We start from the raw sequence: 22,999 nt of genomic DNA, 5'->3' as shown, positions 1-22,999 counted from the left end.
ATCAGCTCCTTCTTTATGTCGCCCTTTATTCTTTGCTTGCTTTGTGTATGAATTCCATTAGCAATTCTGCATTGCTAAGCTTAAGAGTATCAGGACTCATTGTTGAGGACAAATGTCATCCTCCCCCTACTCCTCCAACCCATATCCACTTCTTGACAAGGCCTGCAGAGCTGCCTTGGAATCAATGATTTTTGATTCGCTGATGAATATGCAAGAAGTCTTCTTATCGGCTAGCCGCTACCCAATCCCCCTTTTCTCAACTCCCGCTTCCCTCCATTACTGTTTTTCACGATGTGCAGTCGGGGAGAGAGGCCAGCCACACCCCTCCGCTGAGTGGCACTCAATGAGGAAAAGAAAAGGGGAAGAAAAATCCTGCCTGGTACTTCCCCTAATGAGCAAATCAATGCATCTGTCCCTCAAGAGACGGGAGAGGGAGAAAGAGAGAGAAGCTATTGGGACCCTAAGGACCAGGCCAAAACACTCACACAGAAGCAGTTACCACATGCTATGAATAGGAGCCTTTTTTAACTTAGCACAACAATATATCAGCTTAGAGCCTCTCATTGGGCAGAGCTCTAATTAATTCAGCAGTTTGACCTACCCGCTAGCCTCTCGTTACCATTGCTTGAGCCACGCTAATGGTTGAACCTGCTTCATAGCTTGGGTTTCATCTACGCATAACCCATAGCAACGGCATCTGAATGTATTTTTTAGCAAGCCAAGTTAGAAAAATCCCAAAACTATTCTTGCAGTGCCAACAGATGTACTGTACACTTTCTGATTCTCATGGATTCAGAGCCACATGGTCCCAGATTTAGGTGAACGCCCCACGTGAATATGAAAACAGGCCCCCTTATATAAAAGAAACAACATCATGGTAGAGTGCACCTGATGGAGTTCAGGGTGGGAGCAGTGATGGGTGGATGTGGCTGAGAGGGGAGGTGAGGGGCAGGGTTCTGGGGGCACACACATAAACATTTCATCTATAGACACCCACCCTACCAAGGGAATGAAGCGGGTTTTTGGGAGGGGGTGACAGACATTTGCTTTCATGCATACACTTACACGATTAAATGGGAAGGGCCAGTGGCAGATTGGTATTGGCTGTGTAGAGAGTGGCAGAGGGGCCCTCAAATAGGCTTTGTCCCAATCTGAGAATTTGTAGCAGTTCATGCCTTCATAATGAAGTTAAATGAAGCGAGGAAATGCTTGGTTGGCCATGGCCAAAACACAGCACCCCTGATGTTCCCTTGACAGATTTGGCATGATCAAGAGCCAGTTCTGGACCACGAAGTGTCAAACTGTAACACTGTGAGGAACAATTTCTGATTCACTGTCAGTATACAAGCAGTTTTGGAATTGTACATGCATTTTTTCTTCAGGATGTATGGGAGAGAAAAGCTTTACAAAAATAAAAACATTAACAATAGGTACTAGGTACTGTTTTAACTACTCTACCTGCATGTTAATGTGGTTTATGTAGAATACCCGGGTAATGTCCTGATCTCAGAGGCATTGTTTTGTTCAGATAGGTATGACTAGTCAGGATATGGTGATAAGCCTCATCTCCACCAAGCATATGGTTTCCATTACCGCTGTCTCCCTGTCCTGACACAATATATCCAAGTCTCCATCATTCAGAGTCCCACAGCCCTGGCTCTGCCCCAATAACTAACCTCATCTGTCACCTGCTTGTCTTCAAGTAGATCAAGAAGGGAAATAGTGGGCCTGATATATGTTTGTAGGTAATCCTGTGATGAATCCATATGACAGTTTGTATCGTGGAGGTGGTATCTGAAGGTCTAGGCTTTCCCCCTGTCACTCATTTTTCTCTGATTTGGTTCATTGTGGCCTCTCTTCCCTTTCCTGAGTTTGAAACCTGGCTAAGTTAGACTAATGACATGTTGATCACAGGTCAGCACATCAAAAACTCACATCAGTTTTAGGATCACTTATTTTTTTGAATTGACGTGAAACATTTATTTGACCTGCTTTACTCCCCAAATGACCATTGTCACTAAATGCATCATCCTTGCAACAATTTTAAAGATATATTAGCAGGAGCTGTTTGACATTTCTCTTTGACATTTCACATTATCAGAAACCCTGCAGTCTCCCTCTGAAGTCTCTTGCCATGAGACAGTGAAGAATGTAGTGTGATGGAAAAAATGATTTTTTTAGTCTGCAGACACAGTGAGCCCGTCTCAAATCTGATAATGGTAACCACTCACCCTCACTACACCTAATGGAAAGCATATACTGAAATGGCAATTAGCAAGACTACAGAGATTTAGTGTTTTCATCATCTAGTTTGAATGAACCCTACAGCATCACATTCAAGACTTACAGTGATGGGAAAGGGAGATGGGAGTATTTTGGACATGAAACAGTCTTTATCTTCTTGGTTTGTCAGTGAAAATGATAAAAATCTTTAATAAAAAACGTATAATGAATTTGTGATTTAACTGTTGCACCTTCATTGATTTCTGTCCTCATTTTCACTGTTCGTACTCTTTCTTTGTGATTTTATTTCTTCTTAGATCTGGTTTGCGTTTGTCAATGGTTTCTCAGGACAGATACTGTTTGAACGCTGGTGCATCGGCTTGTACAACGTGGTGAGTAATACAATTTTTCTCTAAAGAGCCAACCTTGCTCCTTCTCCCCATCACTCTCTGACACAGACCTGATCTTCAGTGGTGCCCCAAAACTGATCCCTTTATTGCATCACTATGTTATCAACATCTTGAAAACTTTCTCCTTTATTTATGGCCTGTTGTCAAGTCTATATTCCCTCTGTGCCCTAAACTATGTACTGAATATGAAAGAACAACAGTTTTGCTTGCCCCAAAGAGTGTAGTTAGCAAGAGCAGCTACGTTTGAATGATAAAAAGAATAGAAAGAATGGATCAGCAACTGGGCCGACTGCTGATGTAGGGAGTCCCACAGGGCTCTACAATGGGACCGCTCCTAATGAACTCATATTTCATATCTGTCATGAATTAAGTAGAAGAAAAAAATGTGCATCTGCAAGTCTGGTCTTTAATATTATGCCATTAAGCCCACAAGGAGTTGATATGTAACTTTAAACTGTTTATTAAAATCAACCCAATTCAATAAACAAAAATGAATGAGAGAAGTGTGAAGTGAAATTTCCCCACATTCCTCATTGGCCTCAAATGGAAGTAATTTATGGGAGGGACAAACTGTCAAGTGAGAAGAACATTTCCACAGCCCTGCCTCTTGCATTCATTTGACAATGAACCACTACCTTAGAACCAGTACTGTATTGGGGGGTGGGAAGAGGATTCAGTCTTTCACTTTATCCCAAAACTGGGGGAATTCCTGCGGCTCAGTGGGAGTCTGTCGGAGGCAGTGGGCTGAATCCGCCACTCAATGGAGATCTTCCTGGACCTGGCTCTGAATAAGAAAGGAGCCCAGTGGAGCATGTCCTGTGGCCCGCTGGTCCTGCAGACTGAGGCCTGCAGACTCCCACTCCAGATGGGCCTGCAGGGAGCTCACACCAACTGACCCGCTGAGCCCCCCAGCCACACAATACCATCACTCCTCTCTCAGCAGCTGCTATACAGAACAGCATTACAACACCACTAAGAAATTACACTTCAGCTAGACCTAAATACCTGCTTCTTAGTCAAGAGCATCGCAGATGTTCATTGGAGATGGGTTTTGCATATGAACAGACTGAAGCTTGACAAATCAAAATAAGAAACCCTGAAGGGTTTTAAGGTCACTGGTGTTCAATGATGTGAAATAAAGATCGGGGCAAGTGGAGAACAAAATTGCGCAAATTTGTCTAGAAATGTAACACATGGAGACGTGATAAATTGCCACTGGAATTGATGAAGACAAGCATCCACCATAAGTTTGAAATATTTGATTCCACTACACTGAGCATATACAGTAGTTTTATGAATTTAGTGAAGTCTGCAAAGTTATTTTGGCTTTCAACTGCATAAATGTTTTTCCTTTAAGACTTACATAGATGGGTATGGTCAGTCAAATCAAAAGGTAAATACAAAGTGCACATTAATCCATTTTGATAAGAGGGCCATCTTTTTGCCTTTTTATTTTGTCAAGTGTGTGTGAGCCACACATATGCACTGTAAATTGTAATTTTTGTAATGATTAATAATGTTAACAAACCTCAACTCAAAGGTCTACTTACAGTCTATAAGCATTCAGTTGCATCTCACAGGGTTCCTCGGATGAAATGACATGAGGTGTGGTTGAAAGCTCTAAGAAAAGCTTGCATGTGGTTAAGATTATTTACTGTTTACAGTGCTAAGAATGGATTTTCATGCCTAACAATGTTTTAGACCAAAGATATTTGAATGTGACCATTCATGTGGGTTTCATTGGTGGAAATTGAAATATTTGTGTGGGATAGATATCTAAATATCTGAATATATCTATATATCTGAATTCATCTGTGGGTCTGTGTTTTTATTCTTTCGCAGATCTTCACTGCTCTGCCTCCTCTCACTCTGGGAATATTTGAGCGCTCCTGCAGGAAAGAGAACATGTTGAAATACCCAGAACTCTACAAAACCTCCCAGAATGCTATGGGCTTTAATACCAAGGTAACACTAGTCTCTATCACATGTTCTTTAAGTGCATATTTACTGTTTTATTTGCACACATCCAGACTCGAATGCTGTTAGATTTCTTTATTTATTGTTCTCACTTTTGTCTTTTTGTTGCAGTTATTTTTGGTGTTCTGGATTTTTTTCCTTTTTAAATCTGTTCTGGTCTCTGTTCTGTTCTTTGCAGCTACAATAACATAATTGCTTGACAGGAAACTTTCAAGTTTCTCCAAATCTAGTTCAATATTGCAAGCAAATGTCCCTTGAGTTGCAATGGACCACTATTATGTCAATACTTGGTAGTTTTCCACTCATTACTCACATACTGTATCTCACTTAATCACTTCTGGAAGATGATTTTATGTTCAACTTCTAAAAAGGGGAGTATCTGTACATGTCATTTTGTTAATTTAATACAGCTCAACTTATATTTAATGCCATTAAACACACATGCTGTAGTTTTCCATTTCATCATCCAAAGTTGAGAATTAATTTTGTGCTCCACCACACAAATGAAAAGGTCAAATGTTCCAGCTCTTACAACCAATTAGCATCACATAATGACACAAGATGTTCCCTTCGTGTTGTTGTTCGGGACTGATGCACCTCCCGTCACAGTGACCTGGCAGCTGTGGTCAGCGGACCTCCAGCCGAAGCCTGGTTTGGCCTGGCTTGACCTATTCTGTCTGGTTGCGGGGGTTTGTCCGTTAGCTTTCTCCCGCTGGTAATAAAGATGTCTCCCCCTTTCTCCATGTTGAGACAGAGCCCTAGACCCTCCTCACAGGCGTGTTGACCTGGTTAGCACCGCATGGAGGTGGATTAAAGGCGGATTGGCCATGGCGGTCAGGGGCAGGGAAGGTCAGAGAGGTTGGGGGATGCAGTAGAAAGAGTCGGGGGAAGGAAGGAATAGAGAGAGTGTGTTGTCATTGTATGACAGCGTTTGTTGCGGAAAATTATTCAATTTGTTTAAGTGAGGGAGTTGTTTGTTCTCAGTGCAAGGCTGTCAGATAGAGTTTAACCCATCCAGGACCACACTGAATGTGTGAAGTAATGAGAGTTTCCCCCTCTGGTTTTACTAAGCAAGGACTGCTTACTTCTGACGGTGACAATTTTCAGATTGACCAAGTACAGTATAAGGTTTGTTCATCGTAAGGACACCCATTTAAACATAGCCTGTTTAAGTCAAATCCTGATTCAATAAATTGAATCACATTCTCCTAATTCTTATGTCTAGAGCTGCAATCTGTCTGTTGACAAAAAAGTTGCTATCAACTATGAGAATGGATTTTTTTTTTCATTTTAAAGCAAAACTGCCAAACCTCCTCTGATTCCAGCTGCTCAAATGTGGGAATTTGATTCTTTTCTTTTGTCATATGTAATAATAAACTGAAACTCAAGTTTTTAAAGTAAAAAAAAAACAAACAAGCAATTTGAATATATCAGGCTGGGCAGTGGGACTTTATAACAGGGTTTTTTTTATTAAAACTATCTTCTTTGCAGATTAATTGATGATAGAAATAAACATTGCTTGCAGCCCTACTAATGTCACACCTGTTTTATTGGCTGCAAAAATAATGTATGTGAGCAAATCTCTCCCAGAGCTTTTATTTCAAAAATTATAAAAAAAAACATTTGAGATTGTAAACTCACACATGATTAATGAACACACTCCAGGTCATTTGGCGAGTTAATGTAAGTAAATGCACTCCTTGTTATGGCCTGGTTGTTTTTTCATAATTAGAAATAGAGGTCATTTGGTGGCAAAACAAACCTGCCATACACAAAGTAAGTGGTATTTGTCGTCTGTAGATAAGCGTTGACATTATCTTTATTCCATTAATTATAGAGTCGATTAAAGAGATATTTATCCTCACAGCTGCTGGTTCAACTGTGCAAACGTTGGGTTGAATTCAGTTGTTGGGTGGATTTTTCCCTTAATTTACTCTTTTAAAGACTTCATTAACTTTTTTTTTGTGCCAAAAAAGGGTCACAAAAGTATGTGTCTGATAGTTAGACGCAAATGAACCTCAATTTTGTTTGGAGCACATTTTCCAAGACCCATAAATGATGACTCGGCCAGGTCAGCAGGTTGTTTTTGCTGGCTTGTCCACTCTTTTCCCGAGATATTTTCCTTGCAGCTGGCCCGAGGCGAGGCGAGAAAATCCAGCAGGAATTTGGCCCCTCCAAGCCTGTCTTTTTGCACGCCCGGCTCTTTTGTACACAACAGATACTGTCTTTGTGAATTAAAGCTGTTTGTGTTGAGGTGAGAGAAGGGAGTGATGGAGGGTGTTAGAAACTCGAGGCGTAGATTTAACTGTCGCCTGTTCAGTTTTAATTACATATTCCACTTGACGCTTGAGTCACAATCACTCTAATAAACCACACTCCCCTTTATGCGATCATACTAATTACAGTTTACTACCAATCGTCATCTCTTATACATCACCTTTCCTTCTCTTATACTCTTTCACTTCTTTCCCTTCTTACCTTAACCACTCAAAAAGAAACAGGAAATATTTGGCTCAATATTAATTACGAGCATTCATGCTTTTTTCTGGCAATTAGGACTTCCACAAAGGGCAGACTCTTTACAGGACAGACCGGGCATTCATTAGTAGGGGATCCCTGGCAACGTGCTGGGATACAAGGGAAAGAAAGAGAGCAGGGAAGCTGGAGGGGAGAAAGGGAGGATCCCACTGTGACAAATGAATATGAACTTTTATTGATTTCATTAGCATTCATTATTGTGAAGAGGAATTTAGGATTTGTTTGTAGCCCCACAGTGTTTGGGAATGGGATAGCTGAGGAGGAGGCTGATAGAGAGCTGAGCCTGTCAGTGGGAGGGTAATTGGAATAAACATGTTATTGTAACATTAAGGATCATTTTGTCCACATTTGAACGCAGAGATGGAGGAGTGGGGGTTGGTTGTGGCCACCCCTCGCTCAGTGTATTGGGTTTTGTGTACACAGTGGGAGGGTGAGGTAATCCTGGGTGGGGGGGGGCTGCTGTGGGACTTTGTTTAGTCGATAGAAAAGGTGAGGAGGTCGTGCCACTGAGGCCAAGGTATATTATAAAGGCTCATAGTCTAGAACAAGATGTCTCCCTTCGCTGTACTCCATCCTTCTTTACTACTCCTACTCTTTTCCATGCTTTTTTACGTCCTCTCCTGGCAGAATATCTGGAATAACTCTACGATGTAAAGCAGTGTTAATAGTTATTCTAAAGTGACTCAAACCTGCAGAAATCCCAAGAAATTTTCACTTTTTATGGTGTCCACTTTGTCTCGAATCAGTCATGTTTTATGTTTTAGTGACAGGTTTGCTGAAGTTGTTGAAAAGGGTGTTTTTAAGAAAGGGAGCCTTTAACTTGCCGTCTGCCAAGAGCCGGTGATTAAGAAGAGGCCAAAGACTAAAATGTGGTGTTTTTTCTGTTTTTATTTTTCCTCTGTCAGCCGTTTACTCTCTGGGTCTGACAAATTTTCAGCTCACGGAATCAACACCGACGTCTGGGTCAGCAGGGGGGAGGAAAAGGGGGTACAAATGTGGAGCATTTTTTTGGCAGAATAGATTTCACGGCTGTTTCATGCTACATCGCCCATTAGTGTTTTGTTTGGCTCTGCCGTTGTATAATGTAAATTTGAAACAAGGTGGTTTTGGAGTGGGAATATTGATTTAAAAAACTCATCCAAAGTCTGCATGCTTGCATACACAGACACACAGACAGACTGCGGTCCACACCACGATTTTCCAGGCCCTTAATAATTACCATAAAAACAGTTTAATCTCTGTCAGGCCTGTCAGTCTCCCTGTATGTGTTTCTTCACTGATTTCTGCTTGTTTAAACACTCCTGTCATTTATTTCTACACCAGTTAAAATTCTCACATGAAAAGGCCAAAGTCCAATGAAATGTAATAAGATGAAACCCCTTACATTGGCTGCATATTAATGCTGCATTAGGTTCTTATCGTTGAGGCAAGGACATGCATTTTGCAGTTTCTTCTGCTTTTTTATTTGATTCTTTTAAGTCCCAAAAAAACCCCAAGTAGAAGTTAAAACCTGCACACCGAGGTTGTCCACTTGCCTTTCATTGCTCGTACACACACTCAGCAGCCTCTCTCTCCCCCATAACACACACAGAGGATATACAACGTGTCTGTCAGCGGGGTGGCCATTCAGTGAGGAGGCCCCGACAAAACCGCCACTTAGCCTAGTGCTGGGCTGGCACAAAGGGCCCAGGTCAGGGGTCACTTGGAAGGCTGGAGCTCCCCAAACCCTTTTCTCATGCTGTTTTTTTCTCTCTCTCTGTGTCTCCCTCTCACTCTCTCTTCTTGGAATCTCCTGTCGCCTCCCCCTTTCTGCCTCCTTCCCCTCCATCCTTCTCCCCTCTATTTTGCAGGTCTTCTGGGCCCATTGTCTGAACGGCCTCTTCCACTCCGTCATCCTCTTCTGGTTCCCTCTTAAAGCCTTCCAGCATGGTATGCAGCTCTCAGAGACTCTACCACGGTGCTCTCGGTGGACGTGGTGGATGAAGAGGGAGGACAGTCAAACACACATACTTTGTCTTAATTAGTTCTCTCTTCAACTGTCCAGTCATGAATTGCAACCATGTGTCTGCTCCAGTGAGAGTGACAGATACTAAGTTATTTGCACTCACATTTTTTATAAGCACTCGCCTCAGAAACAACTTTCCTAGGTGATTGTTCCATGCAGACAATGATGCTTTTTTTAAATAAAAACAGACAACTATCAGTCGTTTTGTGTGTGTAGTTAAATTTAAATTGAATTTGCCATAACTTAATTTATCCATAGGTCAGTTGTGCATATTTGTGCACATTAAAATGCAAGGTTTCTGTGTGTGCATGTAGAGAGAATAGGGATCTTTGAGTCGGTAAAGCTTGGCCAGAGCAGAGGACCACACAAGCTTGGGCCTGCTCTCCAAACAAAGGCGCCAAGCCCCTTCACTCTGACTGACAGGCTGTCAGCAAAGCCTCAGCGCACACAAGACATGTGACCAGCCGGAAGTAAAGGGAAAAGGAGCTTCTCTCTTTCTTTACTGGCAGCTGCACACTGCTGATATTTTAGCCACAGCCACAGCCCAAACCCACGTGTGCACTTTGGGGAGATATGTCCGTGTGATTGCAGTTAATTTGTATTTTATTAATTTAGGAAGTAATTTAGGAAGTTGAGGAACCCCTGTTTTAGGAAAAGTGTTCTCAGGAAGTTGGATTTCGATTTAATGGCAGAATAAATAACCATTTTGTCAGAAAAAACAGCCCTGTTCACTGTTTCAGCAGTGAATTAGTCAGAACATTTAATTTTTGACCATGATTAATGCACACTAATTCTACTGTTTAGTCTTACAGATGGCCTTTCACAGAAACACTCTTTCCTGATAGTTGCGAAAGACAGAATTAACATTCCAGCCTCTCTCAAAGGGCAGTCGTGGAAGCAGCATTTGACTGGTTTTCACCTCATGTTCCCACGTCCACTTTTATGTCTGAGTCTCTAATACGGCATTTCACACGAAGGTTCACGCTGAGATGCACTTAAAGTAATATCCTATGTGCTGTCTGGTTGTTTACTCTTTGGATCACCTAATGGAACTCTGTATGAAACCCAAGAGCTGAAAAGAGGCAGCTTTGGTCCTAAAAGCTTCTGTTGTTGATTCTCTTTACAGATACAGTTTTTGGCAACGGAAGAACTCCAGACTATCTTCTCTTAGGCAACATGGTTTACACAGTAAGTGCACCAATCTTCCTGACAGTCAGTGTTTCTGCTGTGTTAAATGGTTCAGGTGCCCGTACCAAGCATTATCCAGTTTCTGTGATCAAACATCAGTTGTGTTTCCTTCGCTTATGCCTTTTATTTTCTCTGCTGATTTTCAGTATGCAAAAGAAAAATCTGTATTTAATGAAAAATTCAAATATGTGTGATGCTCTTCTCATGACGTTTTTCATTGAACATTGAATTCAGTCTTAGTTTCATATCAGTGTGATTTGTGTCTTTACAGTTTGTGGTCATCACAGTTTGTCTTAAAGCCGGCCTTGAGACCTCATCCTGGACCATGGTAGGTTGATGGCTCTCTCCTCTCTCACTAAGGTTCTGTTATCTCTTTCCAGTTCCTCCATTTTATGTGACCAGTGATACTTGTGACGTATGTTAAGTCAGCTTAAGTCAGCTCTGCTTATCTCCAAATCTCTTTATGGTTTGTTCCCACTGAGCTTGTAACTGTAAACCCAGTGAAATTAAATGTGCCGTATGGTAATTCTTTCAAGTTATTAGAAACCACTCAGTGGGAACTTTTATAGTCCATATTATGAAAATGGCAACAAACAAGACAGTAAAATGTATGAAAATAAAATTGGCCCAAATATAATTGTAGTAAAGCTCAAATCTGAGGTAAACGAAAAGCTAAACACTCTCTGTTTCCTTACTGTCCTTCCCCACAACAGTTTAGTCACATCGCCATCTGGGGAAGCATCTGCCTCTGGGTGGTGTTTTTCAGTATCTACTCCTCCCTGTGGCCCCTCATCCCTCTGGCACCCGACATGTCAGGAGAGGTAAACACACGCATGCTAGCATGTACTCCTGCACATGCTTACACATCTACACACACACAGGCCCTCCTTCTCTAGGTCTCACAGCAACGACTTCCTCTGGTACTAAAGAAACTGCTGATATAATCGTCTATCACTGACAGATCTGCAGTGCCTCATAATTCATTTTCTGCTACAGACAAATGCTGGTGGGAAATTTCAGAGTTGAATTTGACACAGGTATTTGTAAGGAGAACCAGAGGGGTGTAAACTGTCAGACCTCTGGCTTGTGTTGCATAATGACTTAATTGGGCCAATTAGCCCGATGTTTGTGTTACATTGCCCTCCCTGAACTCTGAGTATCCACAGGTGACATTTAAACAGTGAAGCCGTCTGGGAGTTGAGCAAAGAGAGACACCGATGTCCTAAAAATCTACTCAACAATTTCCAGGATCACAAATCAAGTTTAAAATGCCCTTTTAAAGTTCATTGAATTTAAAAAAATAAAAAAAAAGAAGATTTTCGCAGTCTTTTGCAGTTGCTATTTCCATGCGAATGTGACTACTGTCTCTCTGGGGCACCACAGGTGGTCAATGGGAGCCTATTAACCATAGATGAAGTTTCCCAGTGCATTCTGGGAAAGAGAATGAGGCATCTTTTCATTATAAAACAAAAACACAGTAGGAAACTATTCAAAGAAAAAGGGGGGCACCACACAGCATGCAGTAAAAGAAAACATCTACCCGGATGTGTGTGTCTTGTTTGAGATAATGCTTCTGGGATTCAGGGATTCAGAGAACATGTAAATTATATTTACAACATCAGAGCTATTCCATTGAATCCAGGGTTTTGGCCATCAGTTGTGATGTTGTGTAGGAAACTCCACATGTCAGACATAAATGTAGAATAAATCAACTTTGGAACGGACTTACTCCTGAAGAGCAGCTGACTTTGTGTGTTTAGTCGGTTAATTATTTTTCAAAACAAGTTACAGTGTAGTATTCACAATGCTCAATACAAATTGTTCCTTATGTAAAAGATAAGATGGTCTGGTACAAACTTAAGTTAAGAATATATTGACATTTGATGTTCTCAAGAGAAAAGAATTCAGTTGTTGTGATTTAGGTCAGATTGAAATCCATTTTATTTTACTTCACTTCTTGGTGAAGAGTTTGATGAGAAGATTGATGCCACTGTCATACCTGTCTGTTAAATACAAGGCTGCTGCTGTTTAACTTGGCATAGCATTAAGACTGGAGACAGGCTCTGGCTCCCACCAGCACCTCTAAAGCTCACAAGCTCAACAGGTTATATCTAGTTTGTTTGGCCAGGACCTTTTACCAGGCAAGCAGTGGAGACATTAGGATGTTACTGTGGCCCGCAAAGAAATGATCCATCACATAATCCCGTATGAAAACGAATGAGCTACAGCATACCATGTTAATTAGTGAGCTTTAAAGGTGCTGGTAGTCAGATTTTGTTAGCTGCTGCTGGCTGTAGCTTCATATTTACCGTGCAGATGTAGAGTGGTATCAATCTTCTCATTAACCTTTCTGCCAGAGAGCAAATGAGTGTATTTCCCAAAATGTCACACTATTCTTTTAAGGGCTAAACTTTATGATCAGCTCTGCTGGTTGAATGATTATAAAAAAAAACTTAAGCTTTGGTTTAGGAAGGAAACCTTTTTTGCAGCAGATTTGGGACAGCAGAGGTTGAGGACAGAAGACAAGATTAGACGTAACACTGCAATGCAAACAAAGAATTTGCAGTTTGTGGTTAGCAGTATTTTTGGCGTCTTAAGTCGATGTCGACTGGGAACTTCTATGTGCGTGACACACTATATAACATAGCTAACAAAGTGCACATGCATAGAAATGTTGACTATTTTACACATACACACACACACACACACACACACACACACACACACACACGTAAACAGCCGATGGGTGTATAAGCTTCACTCTATCCCCTGTCTGAAGCCTGGTGCTTTCATCCATGCCTTGCAGCACTTGACTGAAGACAGTAATGGTGTCCTGTGGGTACTCGGTAACCCTATGCCCCTGCCCCGACTCGGGGATGCCAGTACATCATCAAACAGGGACACATCTCTCCGAAATCCGAGAAGGCATCACAGACACAATCTCCGCCTCCGAGACCTTGTAGCCTCTGAAGAGCAGGATTATTCTCAACCCTGATGCGGCCACACATATTTCACCGCGGCCTCCTCGACATGTACTTGAATCTTCAAATATTTTTGTCCTCTCTTTCCCTCCATCCATTTTCTTTTGCTCCTTCTTTTACTTGTTGCCTCAGCTTTTATCCTCTTTGTTCTCTTTTTGTTCATCTTCCCCCCACTCTGCCAGTCGAAAAAGTGCCTGAGGGCAAACAACATAACAGACACCAGAACTCCCTTCTCCTCCTGTTTCTGCTCTCACTCACTACCCAGTCCACCGCCTTTAACAAAAGACGTTAAGCAGCGCCCTGCGTCATCTGAACACATTCATCAATGTCAGGATGAATATTCTTTGGACAACTGACAATACAGGTGCAGGATCCATCTACGAAACACACTAAAACAGCTAATATGCTTTTCATAGGTGCTCCCGAACTGGCTCATCCCATTGCGCCTCATAAAAGTCAGACAGAGATATCAAAAGAGAGTCAGATTATTCTGTTCAGGCAGCGTAATCTGCCACACTAAGCAGCTTAGCTTCACCTCAGGAGATGCCTTGTGTAGGCTCTGTCACACTGACCGCTGCTGTCTGCTGACTTTCCTCTGCTATCAACACAGCTGTCTCCAGTACAGTTTATCCCTCCTTTCTGCTTGCTCTTCACACACTCACACACACCTTTGCTTTTTCGTTTTTCCAATTTCTGCTGCGAGCTGCTGTGGAGCACCTCTCACTCTCACTCAGACTCAAGTGCTTGTCATCAGCACATGGATTTTACAGTTAGCAAGTGTGCATCAGATTCCTCCACAGTTACTCAGTTGCTCAGAGATAAGAAACATTTTCTCAGAAAGGAATCGTTTTACCAAGACGTGTGTTGATGCGAAGCCGGCCAGGAATAGACTCAGGGCTATCAGTGCCAGTCTGTGAGATATCAATGAGATTAGAACAGGAATGAAAACAATTCCTAGAGAAATAGATCAAATTGTTAGTTTTTGTTGTCACGCACTTTGAAAGAGTTGTTTATATCTAAGGGCAGATTCCACTGTAGTTGAGTTATACAACAGTTTTTCATCAGCAAGTTTTATTAAAAAAGCAGATGTTCCGATCATGATGGGCATCCTTTCAAAATATATCTCCCCTTTCTTCACTCAATCATCAGCCACTTTATTGAAGTTCTCTGTTCTCACTGAATGATCTCATTGCATGAAGCTTTATTTGCATCTTTTTACTTTCTCACATGTGACTTTAAGCAGAAAAGCCTCCTGTTATTTGTAACAATGCTGCAAGTTGAGTCCTCCATGTCTGTAAAAGAAAGTCAAACTTAATTAGAGAAAGATCTACCACAATTCTGACCCTAAACACAGAGGTCATACAATATTATTAATCTCATCTGAATGTGTTTGCTGTTTTGGTGTTGCGCTCTATAAAGGATCAGATAAGACAAGATATTCCTTTAGTCCGATAATGGGGATGGGGAAATTTACAACGTTACAGCAGACAGGAGGAGATATAAAAAATATGTACAGTTTAGACAAGACAATGTTTTGCACAGTTTTTATTACCCTCCAGGCTGTTATTAGTTTGGAAACCATCTTAAAGAGAAACCTGAAACTTGCGTCAGACAAGTAATCCATCAAAGTAAACATGAAGACATTTTAAGTTCTCAGTCAAGTTTGATTAATGTTGTTTGCAACATACCTGAAATGGGAGGTTGGTTTGAAAACAGGTGATGAATTAATGTGCTTTAACGTGCAGGGTTTCATTCAGCTTGCCTCTTAATGTAATGTTTCAGATAAAAGTTTATAAAACTGGGATAAAACTGTTCTGCCTTAAAAAACACACGACAGTCAGCAAAACAAAAATATGATAAGGTCTAAACTTCAAGGTTATGAATTTCTGGGCTGTTGAGTTTTGTCACTGAAATCTGTGAGTAATCTGTATTTAAGACTCAGCTTTAATTCTTCTGGTTGAGACTGAAACAAGCTCCTAAGGCTTGTTGCGTCACATGGTCAAAAAAACGTTCCTGATTTTTATACTAAGGCCCAGTGATGGAAATACTGACCCCTGCTCATCACTGCTGTTGACTTAGCCCCTCGCTGGTACTCTCGCTAGTAATCCTGTTGTTCCTTCTTTAAGACCCATGAGCGCGTCGCATGGGAGGTTTTGTTAAACTCTTGTACCCAGGCCTGTTAGTCCTCTCTCAGCTAATGATTTATAATCGCTGCAACACATGGTTAGTGTAGTAACATGCATGGTGTACAGTATTAGTGAGAAAGAAAACGGTTTTAATCCTCTACACACAAACTGTAATGCACATGTGTGTTTTCGTGGCTGTGAAGCTGCTGAGTTACAAGTGTTTATGTAAAGAGTTTTTTGCTCTGTTTTTCTTGTCGATGTCTTGCTGTCTTTGTTAGGCGACACACAGAGTGTGTGTGGAGTGGATGGAGGACCCGACTGAGAAAGTCATTGTTTGTTTTCCACATTGACCTCTTTTGGGGTGGTTATTAGCCGATTTGTCTCTGGTGATGACATTTATGGAATTTGTGGATTTGCCTGTCAAAGCAAAGCTGCTCTTTTTATCCACTTTCTTGGTCATTTTTACTTCTCTGTCTTTGACTGAGCGTGCTCTTTTCTGTCATCCGGTTCTTCTGCACTGTGGCTACAGTGAAGCTTTAACTTTATATTCACAAGAAAGTCTGTCAAGGACTGGAGTTTCATCTTCAATTTCCCTCTTCTCCTTGAAGCTAGCATGCACAGTGTTGTCGGGTTAAGACAGCTTAATTCAGCCACGTGAAGAATCAACATGGATAGAAGGAGACCAAAGTAAAGTCTGAGACAACCTAGTCTAACCCTTCTCCTCTCAGTCTACCTAATAAAATGTTGTACAAAGGAGCTCTGTGCTCAGGAAGCTAGTGTTTGAATATTAGCATCTCTGGGATGTCGTACAGCTGGCACAGGGTTATGAAGTCTGTTATTCTCAGTCTTGTTTGCTGAATCCAGAGCATTCTGTAGACCTGTGGACCGAATAGTGAAGTAGTCAGTTTGCTCTATTTACATTTACCGTCACAATTGCGGGCATTAACATAAGTCAAACTGCTGACTTATGTTTCTTAGACATGATCAGCCAGGTGGCAGGTTCCCCTGAAAACTTCTTCCTGGAAAAGGATGCATAAAATACCTGGTCGGCTTTTCCTAACATCCTTCCACATACTTTTCCAAAGTTTAAGAATTTATATTTTCCAATAAAGTTGTAGCTTTGATGTTTTGTAGTTTTAAACTTGCATGGCCCCGTTCCAAACTGTCACAGATACTATACCTTGAAGCTGCAGAGTACAACCATAACCTGGTCTGTTGAGCAGCTGAAGTAGCTTGGTCGAGGGCAACAAGACATTTCAGCCAGAAATCCACTTCTTTGTTTGTTTTTTTATTATTTAATTGGTATTTTTGACCTTTTTTTAGTAGTTGTCTGTGCAGAAATAGACAGGAAAGGTAGGGAGAGAGAGAGGGAAGTTTGTCTTTAAAGTTACACTTTATGCACCCTAACCATTAGGCTACCTGGACATCTCTAACCTCTTGACCACTTTACCATCTCCAAATTCTTATTGTTCACCATTCAAGCACACATCTTACAGCAGTAAGCCATTTTGCATGTATACACATAAAGGCACGATTGCGTCTGTCTGTCTAGTCCTGTGTCTAGTGTGTGTGTATGTGTGTGTGTGTGGCCATGATGGGGGTCGTGGCCTGTGAAAACACACACCCCCATACCAGCGGACACTACTGTCTGTCCAGACAGACAAGTTTATTAGTTTGTCCTAAAAAATACAGCCCCGCTCCTCGGACCTCTCTCACCTCGTCCAGCTCCCAGGGGTCCCCTGGTATGAGACATTGCTAGCGTCCACCAACACTGCTGGCCTCGCTTGTTGTCATGGAGCCTGTCCAGATGCCTCAGGGCAAACATTTGTTGATTGTAACTGGTAGGATTTGTTTGTATTTTTAAATTTTTACTTTAAAATGATGCAGTTTATTTAGCTCTAGATTTACTAGGTTAGTCTTATGGTTTCTGTAGTTTTCGCAGTCGTACCCTAATGTTATTATGAAGGTTATTACCAGTATTATTGAATTTTTTGATAAACTTGAGATTTAAAGTATTGGCCCTTAATATGTGTCATTTATGGCTCATAGTTATGTATGGAGATATATAAATATTGTTCATAGACTGAACTTTTGAAAGAGACTAAGATGGTTTATTTTTCAAGCTTACTCGACTTTTATTTAATATGCTGAGTATACATCCCTGGTTTATTTTCAAAAGACTCTCAAGACAGCTAAAATGGTCCCATTAAAATGCACAATACACTGGATGAAAACGAAAATAATTTAACTGACTTGCAAAAAAACAAGAAAAAAAAAAACACTAAATGTTTCCACCAGGGCTGCATATGTTCAAAAACTGTCATGAAAATATGCCTTGCTTCGATGCAATTTTCCCTCATCTCATACATTTTCAGCCTCCGAGCGACACTGAAAAGCTCTATTCATCCAGGTCCCATCTCAGACTGTAGGAAAAAGCCATTTTTGATTTCCTGTCGTTTGGGATTTCCTCTTCCCCCAGTGTTTTGTCAGACATCAAAGTCAATTTGCAGGTAATAGCGAACAGATTAGCTAATTTGAGCAAACCTGAGCGCTTTGATAGTTTTGACACTGATCTGTGTGTGTGTGTGTGTGTGTGTGTGTGTGTGTGTGTGTGTGTGCGCTTCCTAAGGGCCCTGCCTGTGTCACATTACAGGAAGGACACTGTCAAGGGGCCCCAGCAGTTTAAACAAGTGGCACATTACAATGCAAAGGAGCGCGAGTTTTGCACTTGGACATGTAATGACAGATAGTTTCATTGCAGAGGGCCAAAGTAAACATCGTCCTTACACAGAAAGCTGAAAGGTTTCGCCCCAACCACCAAGATCCACTGTCTCCCCTCCACTCTAGACCCCAAACAACCTCCTGACTGGGCTGGACTGGATTGATTTAAATTATCTCAGGCAACTGTCTTCCATTAATGAATCGTATTTTTCCAGTGGATTTGAATGTGGAGAGGAAGCCGTTTCTTGAAATGCCTGACTTATTTTGGACATAAGTTGGATCGTATCCAAATGTGTTTTTCTTCTAGCAGGATAAATTAGTCTTGTTGAAGATCACAGCTGTCTCATTTATAGATTTATTTTGCTCATGAACTCAGTGTGAACATTTGTTACGTACTGCGTTAAAAGTAAAGCGTCATCTCATTGTTTAGAAGTCAGAGGATGTCAGACATAACTCAGAGGAGTTGACAGCAGAGAAAACCATCTCTGTCTCTGAACTCTGTCAGCTTAAATTTATACACATATGTACATACTGCTGACAAAAACAAGAATTTTGTGAACACTTTTATCAAGAGTATCGACACCGTCTTGCACTGAGCAGCTGTTGCAGTGAATCTGTCATTAAAAGCACCTCAGATTGCGGTCCAGCGTCTCCTGTGAGGTATTGAAAGGAGCTCTCAACGCAGCAAACATTTGGGCTGTTTTCCTATGAAAGAGATACCACTGTCTAAATACTTCACAGGTACTTCCTCCACCCTGAAGGGCTGAGAGGTGGACAAGCTAAAAACAAAAACATGGTATCATTTAGTCACGGAGGATTAACCCACTCTGAGCAAGTTATTCAGACCCATCTCCTCTCTATTTCCACAATATAACTGTTTGTGTTGGGCTGCCTTTGTCATGGATGTTTTTCATTATGTGACACTACAGGGGATGATAATGGCTGCTCTTTATCAGGTGTTTCGTCTTTTGAAGAGCTCCTCTTTTTATCTCATCAGTTGTTGAACTCTGCATTGTCTGCAATGACCTGAGAGTAAGTGTATATGTGTGTGTGTGTGTGTGTGTGACAGGCAGAGATGATGTTCAGTTCGGGCGTCTTCTGGATGGGCCTGGTCTTCATCCCAATCACCTCGCTGGTCTTTGACGTGGCCTACAAAGTGTGAGTCTTCTCTGTGCTCTCCTCGCTCATCATCACTCCAATACACATCTGATACAGGAAATTCTTCCAGAAGCTCTCGAATCTCCTGAAGAAATTCCTGCCTGAGCTTTTGTGCGTACTCCCAACGAAGCCTAGCTTTGCCATTCTGTGAATAGTCCATGGGAAAAGTGTGTTTCTGTCCACGGTCTGGCTGATATCAGCCCGCAGCAGATTCAGGGTGTCAGGAGCAATTTGCAAAGCTACAAGTTTTATTCCTTGATGTTCTTGGTGGGGTATTTTAATGTCAGTCTTTGAAGATTGTATCATGTTAAAGCATCTGTCGCATGATTAGGATTTTTTTAAATTATTGTTTAATTTACAGGGTGAAGAAGGTGTGTTTCAAGACCCTGGTGGATGAAGTGCAGGAGCTGGAGGCTTTATCCAAAGACCCCGGAGCAGTGGTGCATGGAAAGAGGTACAGTTACACACCACTGCACCATTCTTTCCTACTCTTTAGATTTACATTTTACATTTACTGACCTGATGTTTTGTCCTGTCCTAAATGTAATTAATACATTATAGAAGTAGTATTCTCCTTGTGAAAATTAACCCATAAGGTAAAAAAGGAAATGTGCTAAAATTTAAATCATGCTTTTCCATAAATTATCAGTTTGTCTTTTTGTTTCCAGTTCACTATACTGTATTATTAGTGATACACACATTCAAAATCTAGTGGAAAATTAAGAATTAAAAGAATTTAAAAGAAATGAGGCCCACTTGAAGTAAGCAAGTCAATCTAACAAGTCCTAATTATGACTTTTCTGAAACCTTAAACATATCCAACTTTGCATTTAAAATACAGAAATGCCTGAAAACCAAACAAACACGAATGAGTTACTTCAGCCAAAATTTGTTGGTCAAATTGTTAAACCTAAATGGATAATAATTGATATGGTGTTGTATCAAATATTGCTAACGCACACCAGTTTTAACTCTCACTGTGCCAACTCAAACAAACAAGACAAATCACACAGTTGTATGTCTGATGATGTGAACTCTCACAAGTTTAATCTGGGAATCTTTCCCATCCCATATTATCCTCACCTGCCGAAAAGTAAAACAACTCCTGTAATACTTTTTATTTTGTTCGTTTTATGGCAAATCACATTTGAGCTTTTAGGAAAATTTGGTGTCACTGGTTAGTCCCGCATCACCGATTAAACTGGGGCGAGCTGATTTTAGTGCGTCTTCCATGCTACATGTAGTAATATTGATGAAATCTTCAATGACAGAGTAAAAATCTAAGTAAAAATCAAAGGACAAATCTCAAATATTGCCATAAACAGTTCTTCTCGTTGATTTGCAACATTGCCCACGATGGTTTGAGAGAGAACAGAGATCAGAGATATACAAAGGGAAGGCTACAGAGTTATGAATGGCATAACAAAACAGAAGATTTATGCTCTCTGACAGTATATATGACCAACACTATCAGGGCTACACAGTCAGCCAGTATTCTTTTAGTACACTAAATATAAAGCATTTTTCCCAAATTCTCAAGATAAACCCACAGGACGAATCATCTATAACCTCCCAAATCACTAGAAATTTCATAAATACTCACAGCTCCACTGCCAACAATATTCCCATGTGGTTGGAAGAAATCTTAAAATTGCTAAATTGCAGGAGTTTGACTGTAATCATGTCATAAGAGTAGATGTCTCCATTTTTTTTACTCTCAAAGAGTGAATGTCTCATTTGAGAGCAGCAGCCGTCCTATATTAAAGCCATATATTATAAAACTGTATTAGTTGGACAGGGTCTGCTCTGCTCTCTGGGGCCTGAGGCCTGCAGCAGGCATCAACATGAGGCAGATCAGTGTGAGATCTCCTGCTGGCTGAAAGTGATCCCCCTGCCTGGCCACTGTCCCGGACCCAGCAGGCTGCAGACACATGCGCACACACGCGTACGCACACACACACCCACAGAAACAAACATGCAGAGAGTGTAGAGATACAAACACACAGATGCACAGATGATTTTGCAGATTTGCACGTAGGAGGACCATGTAAGCACATAAACACGTAGAGGACGTATGCATAGAGGATTCATGTACACATTTTTCAGCTTCACATGAATGCCCACTAGCCAACGCGCCATTTCAGATATTTAACTCACACTTTGCTCTTCCCCCTGCGTGTCCAGAATTTTGTCTCCCAACATGGTGTTTGTACCAGCAGGTAGAGCAGTTGGCAGGTCCATCCACTCAGGAGGCGCTCACTTGATGTATGGGTCATTAAATCTGCCTGTGGTGCTCAGCATGCTGCTAACACACTGCCTCTTTCTGTTTGTGTGTGTGTGTGTGTGTGTGTGTGTGTGTGTGTCTGTGTGTGTGTAGTTTGACGGAGAGGGCCCAGCTTCTGAAGAACGTCTTCAAGAAGAGCACAGTCAGTTTGTACCGATCTGACTCCATGCAGCAGAACCTGCTCCGTAAGTTACACAATATTTCTGTTGTATCTTTTCTCTTCTCTCTTTTTCTCTCCTTCACTTCCCTTCTCACTTAACGGGCCTGAAGTTGGAGGCATCAGGCCAGGCAGAAAAAGATTTTGGTGTATACCTCAGATTTATCTGCTTCCAAATCTGCTCTCTCGTCTGAGGAACAGGCCGGGTGTCATTATTCATACCGCATCCAGTATCTTTAAAACCTCCAGAGGAGCTCGCCCTTCGTCTTGGGGAGGCAGTAACACTCTGTTGGTCGCACTTGTCTTTATAAATACTCTGCGTTCACCAGATGCAGGAAACACACATCAGTAACTGTGTCTGCAAGCAGCCCCACAGTTCCTTGTGTCTTAACTTGCAATATATCGCCCCAACGAACTGCTGATATGATCTGTTAGATGAGTCATTTCCATGGCGAGACGGAGACATGGATACATACAGTTTGGATAGTCCTGGATACAGAATCTCACTACTACTTTTTAATCATATGGAAAATATAAAAAACTATTGAAGGTTTCTTACCCTTCTTACTAATGTATCTTAGACCGGATCAATGTTACAGTTTGAGGTCGAGAGTAAAATATGTGTCTCCTCCTTTATAATAAAAGTCGTCTCTCTAGATGCTATTTCAGCCAGTGGCACATTACAGGACCTGGTTAACCGACAGGCTTAGTGTTATTTTTAATGTCAGTTTTATTAGCTGGTAATTACTGCTACAAACCATTAAATGTTTTTTTAAATGTTGATTATGCTCTGCATATACAGTAAGAAAGGGACTGGTATTTGCAAGTGTGGTTTGAAGACCAGCGAAGACAGAATTACCTCTAACATGATGTGACAACAGTGCGGTCTTGCTCTCGTAAAGTTGATGTTCAGTTTTTCTTTCATCTACCAGTAAACTGGCGTTCGCAAATAATCTGCCAGGTTAACAAAATGCTTTTGTACTTCTTCAGTTGTCACACCGTGTGCTGAGATGATGACATTCAGTGACAGTACAAGCAGCTTTACACTATGAGTAAAAACAATATGTTTTTAAAGCGTCTGTCTGTACTGAACTCTGAGGACATGCGAGTTTGCCAAAAAACAGTCCGTAATCAGAGCTGTAATTATTAGGGGGATGTGGGGTGAAAAATGTCAGACATATGCACTCCCAGTTGGATTCAAATAACTGACCAGCGCAGATGATACTGAAAT

The 22,999-nt window shown here is 41.3% G+C and overlaps 1 protein-coding gene across 7 annotated transcripts in view; it reads left to right on the top strand.

Moving 5' to 3' along the window:
• atp8a1 (ATPase phospholipid transporting 8A1) overlaps window positions 1–22,999 on the top strand; it is a 101,341-nt gene that overhangs the window by 75,275 nt on the left and 3,067 nt on the right. For all 7 annotated transcript variants that reach the window (XM_070836274.1, XM_070836270.1, XM_070836272.1 and 4 more), the window contains 9 exons: window positions 2,541–2,615; window positions 4,476–4,598; window positions 8,999–9,077; window positions 10,280–10,341; window positions 10,613–10,669; window positions 11,055–11,162; window positions 19,239–19,327; window positions 19,689–19,781; window positions 21,705–21,796. In XM_070836274.1, coding sequence (XP_070692375.1) covers window positions 2,541–2,615; window positions 4,476–4,598; window positions 8,999–9,077; window positions 10,280–10,341; window positions 10,613–10,669; window positions 11,055–11,162; window positions 19,239–19,327; window positions 19,689–19,781; window positions 21,705–21,796 — 778 coding nt within the window. The remainder of the gene's footprint in view (window positions 1–2,540; window positions 2,616–4,475; window positions 4,599–8,998; window positions 9,078–10,279; window positions 10,342–10,612; window positions 10,670–11,054; window positions 11,163–19,238; window positions 19,328–19,688; window positions 19,782–21,704; window positions 21,797–22,999) is intronic.

This window comes from Pempheris klunzingeri, chromosome 9 (genome assembly GCF_042242105.1).
Source record: "Pempheris klunzingeri isolate RE-2024b chromosome 9, fPemKlu1.hap1, whole genome shotgun sequence".
NCBI classification, from domain to species: domain Eukaryota; kingdom Metazoa; phylum Chordata; class Actinopteri; order Acropomatiformes; family Pempheridae; genus Pempheris; species Pempheris klunzingeri.
Note: the sequence above shows the minus strand (reverse complement) of the source record. Positions and strands in the feature narration are given on the sequence as shown.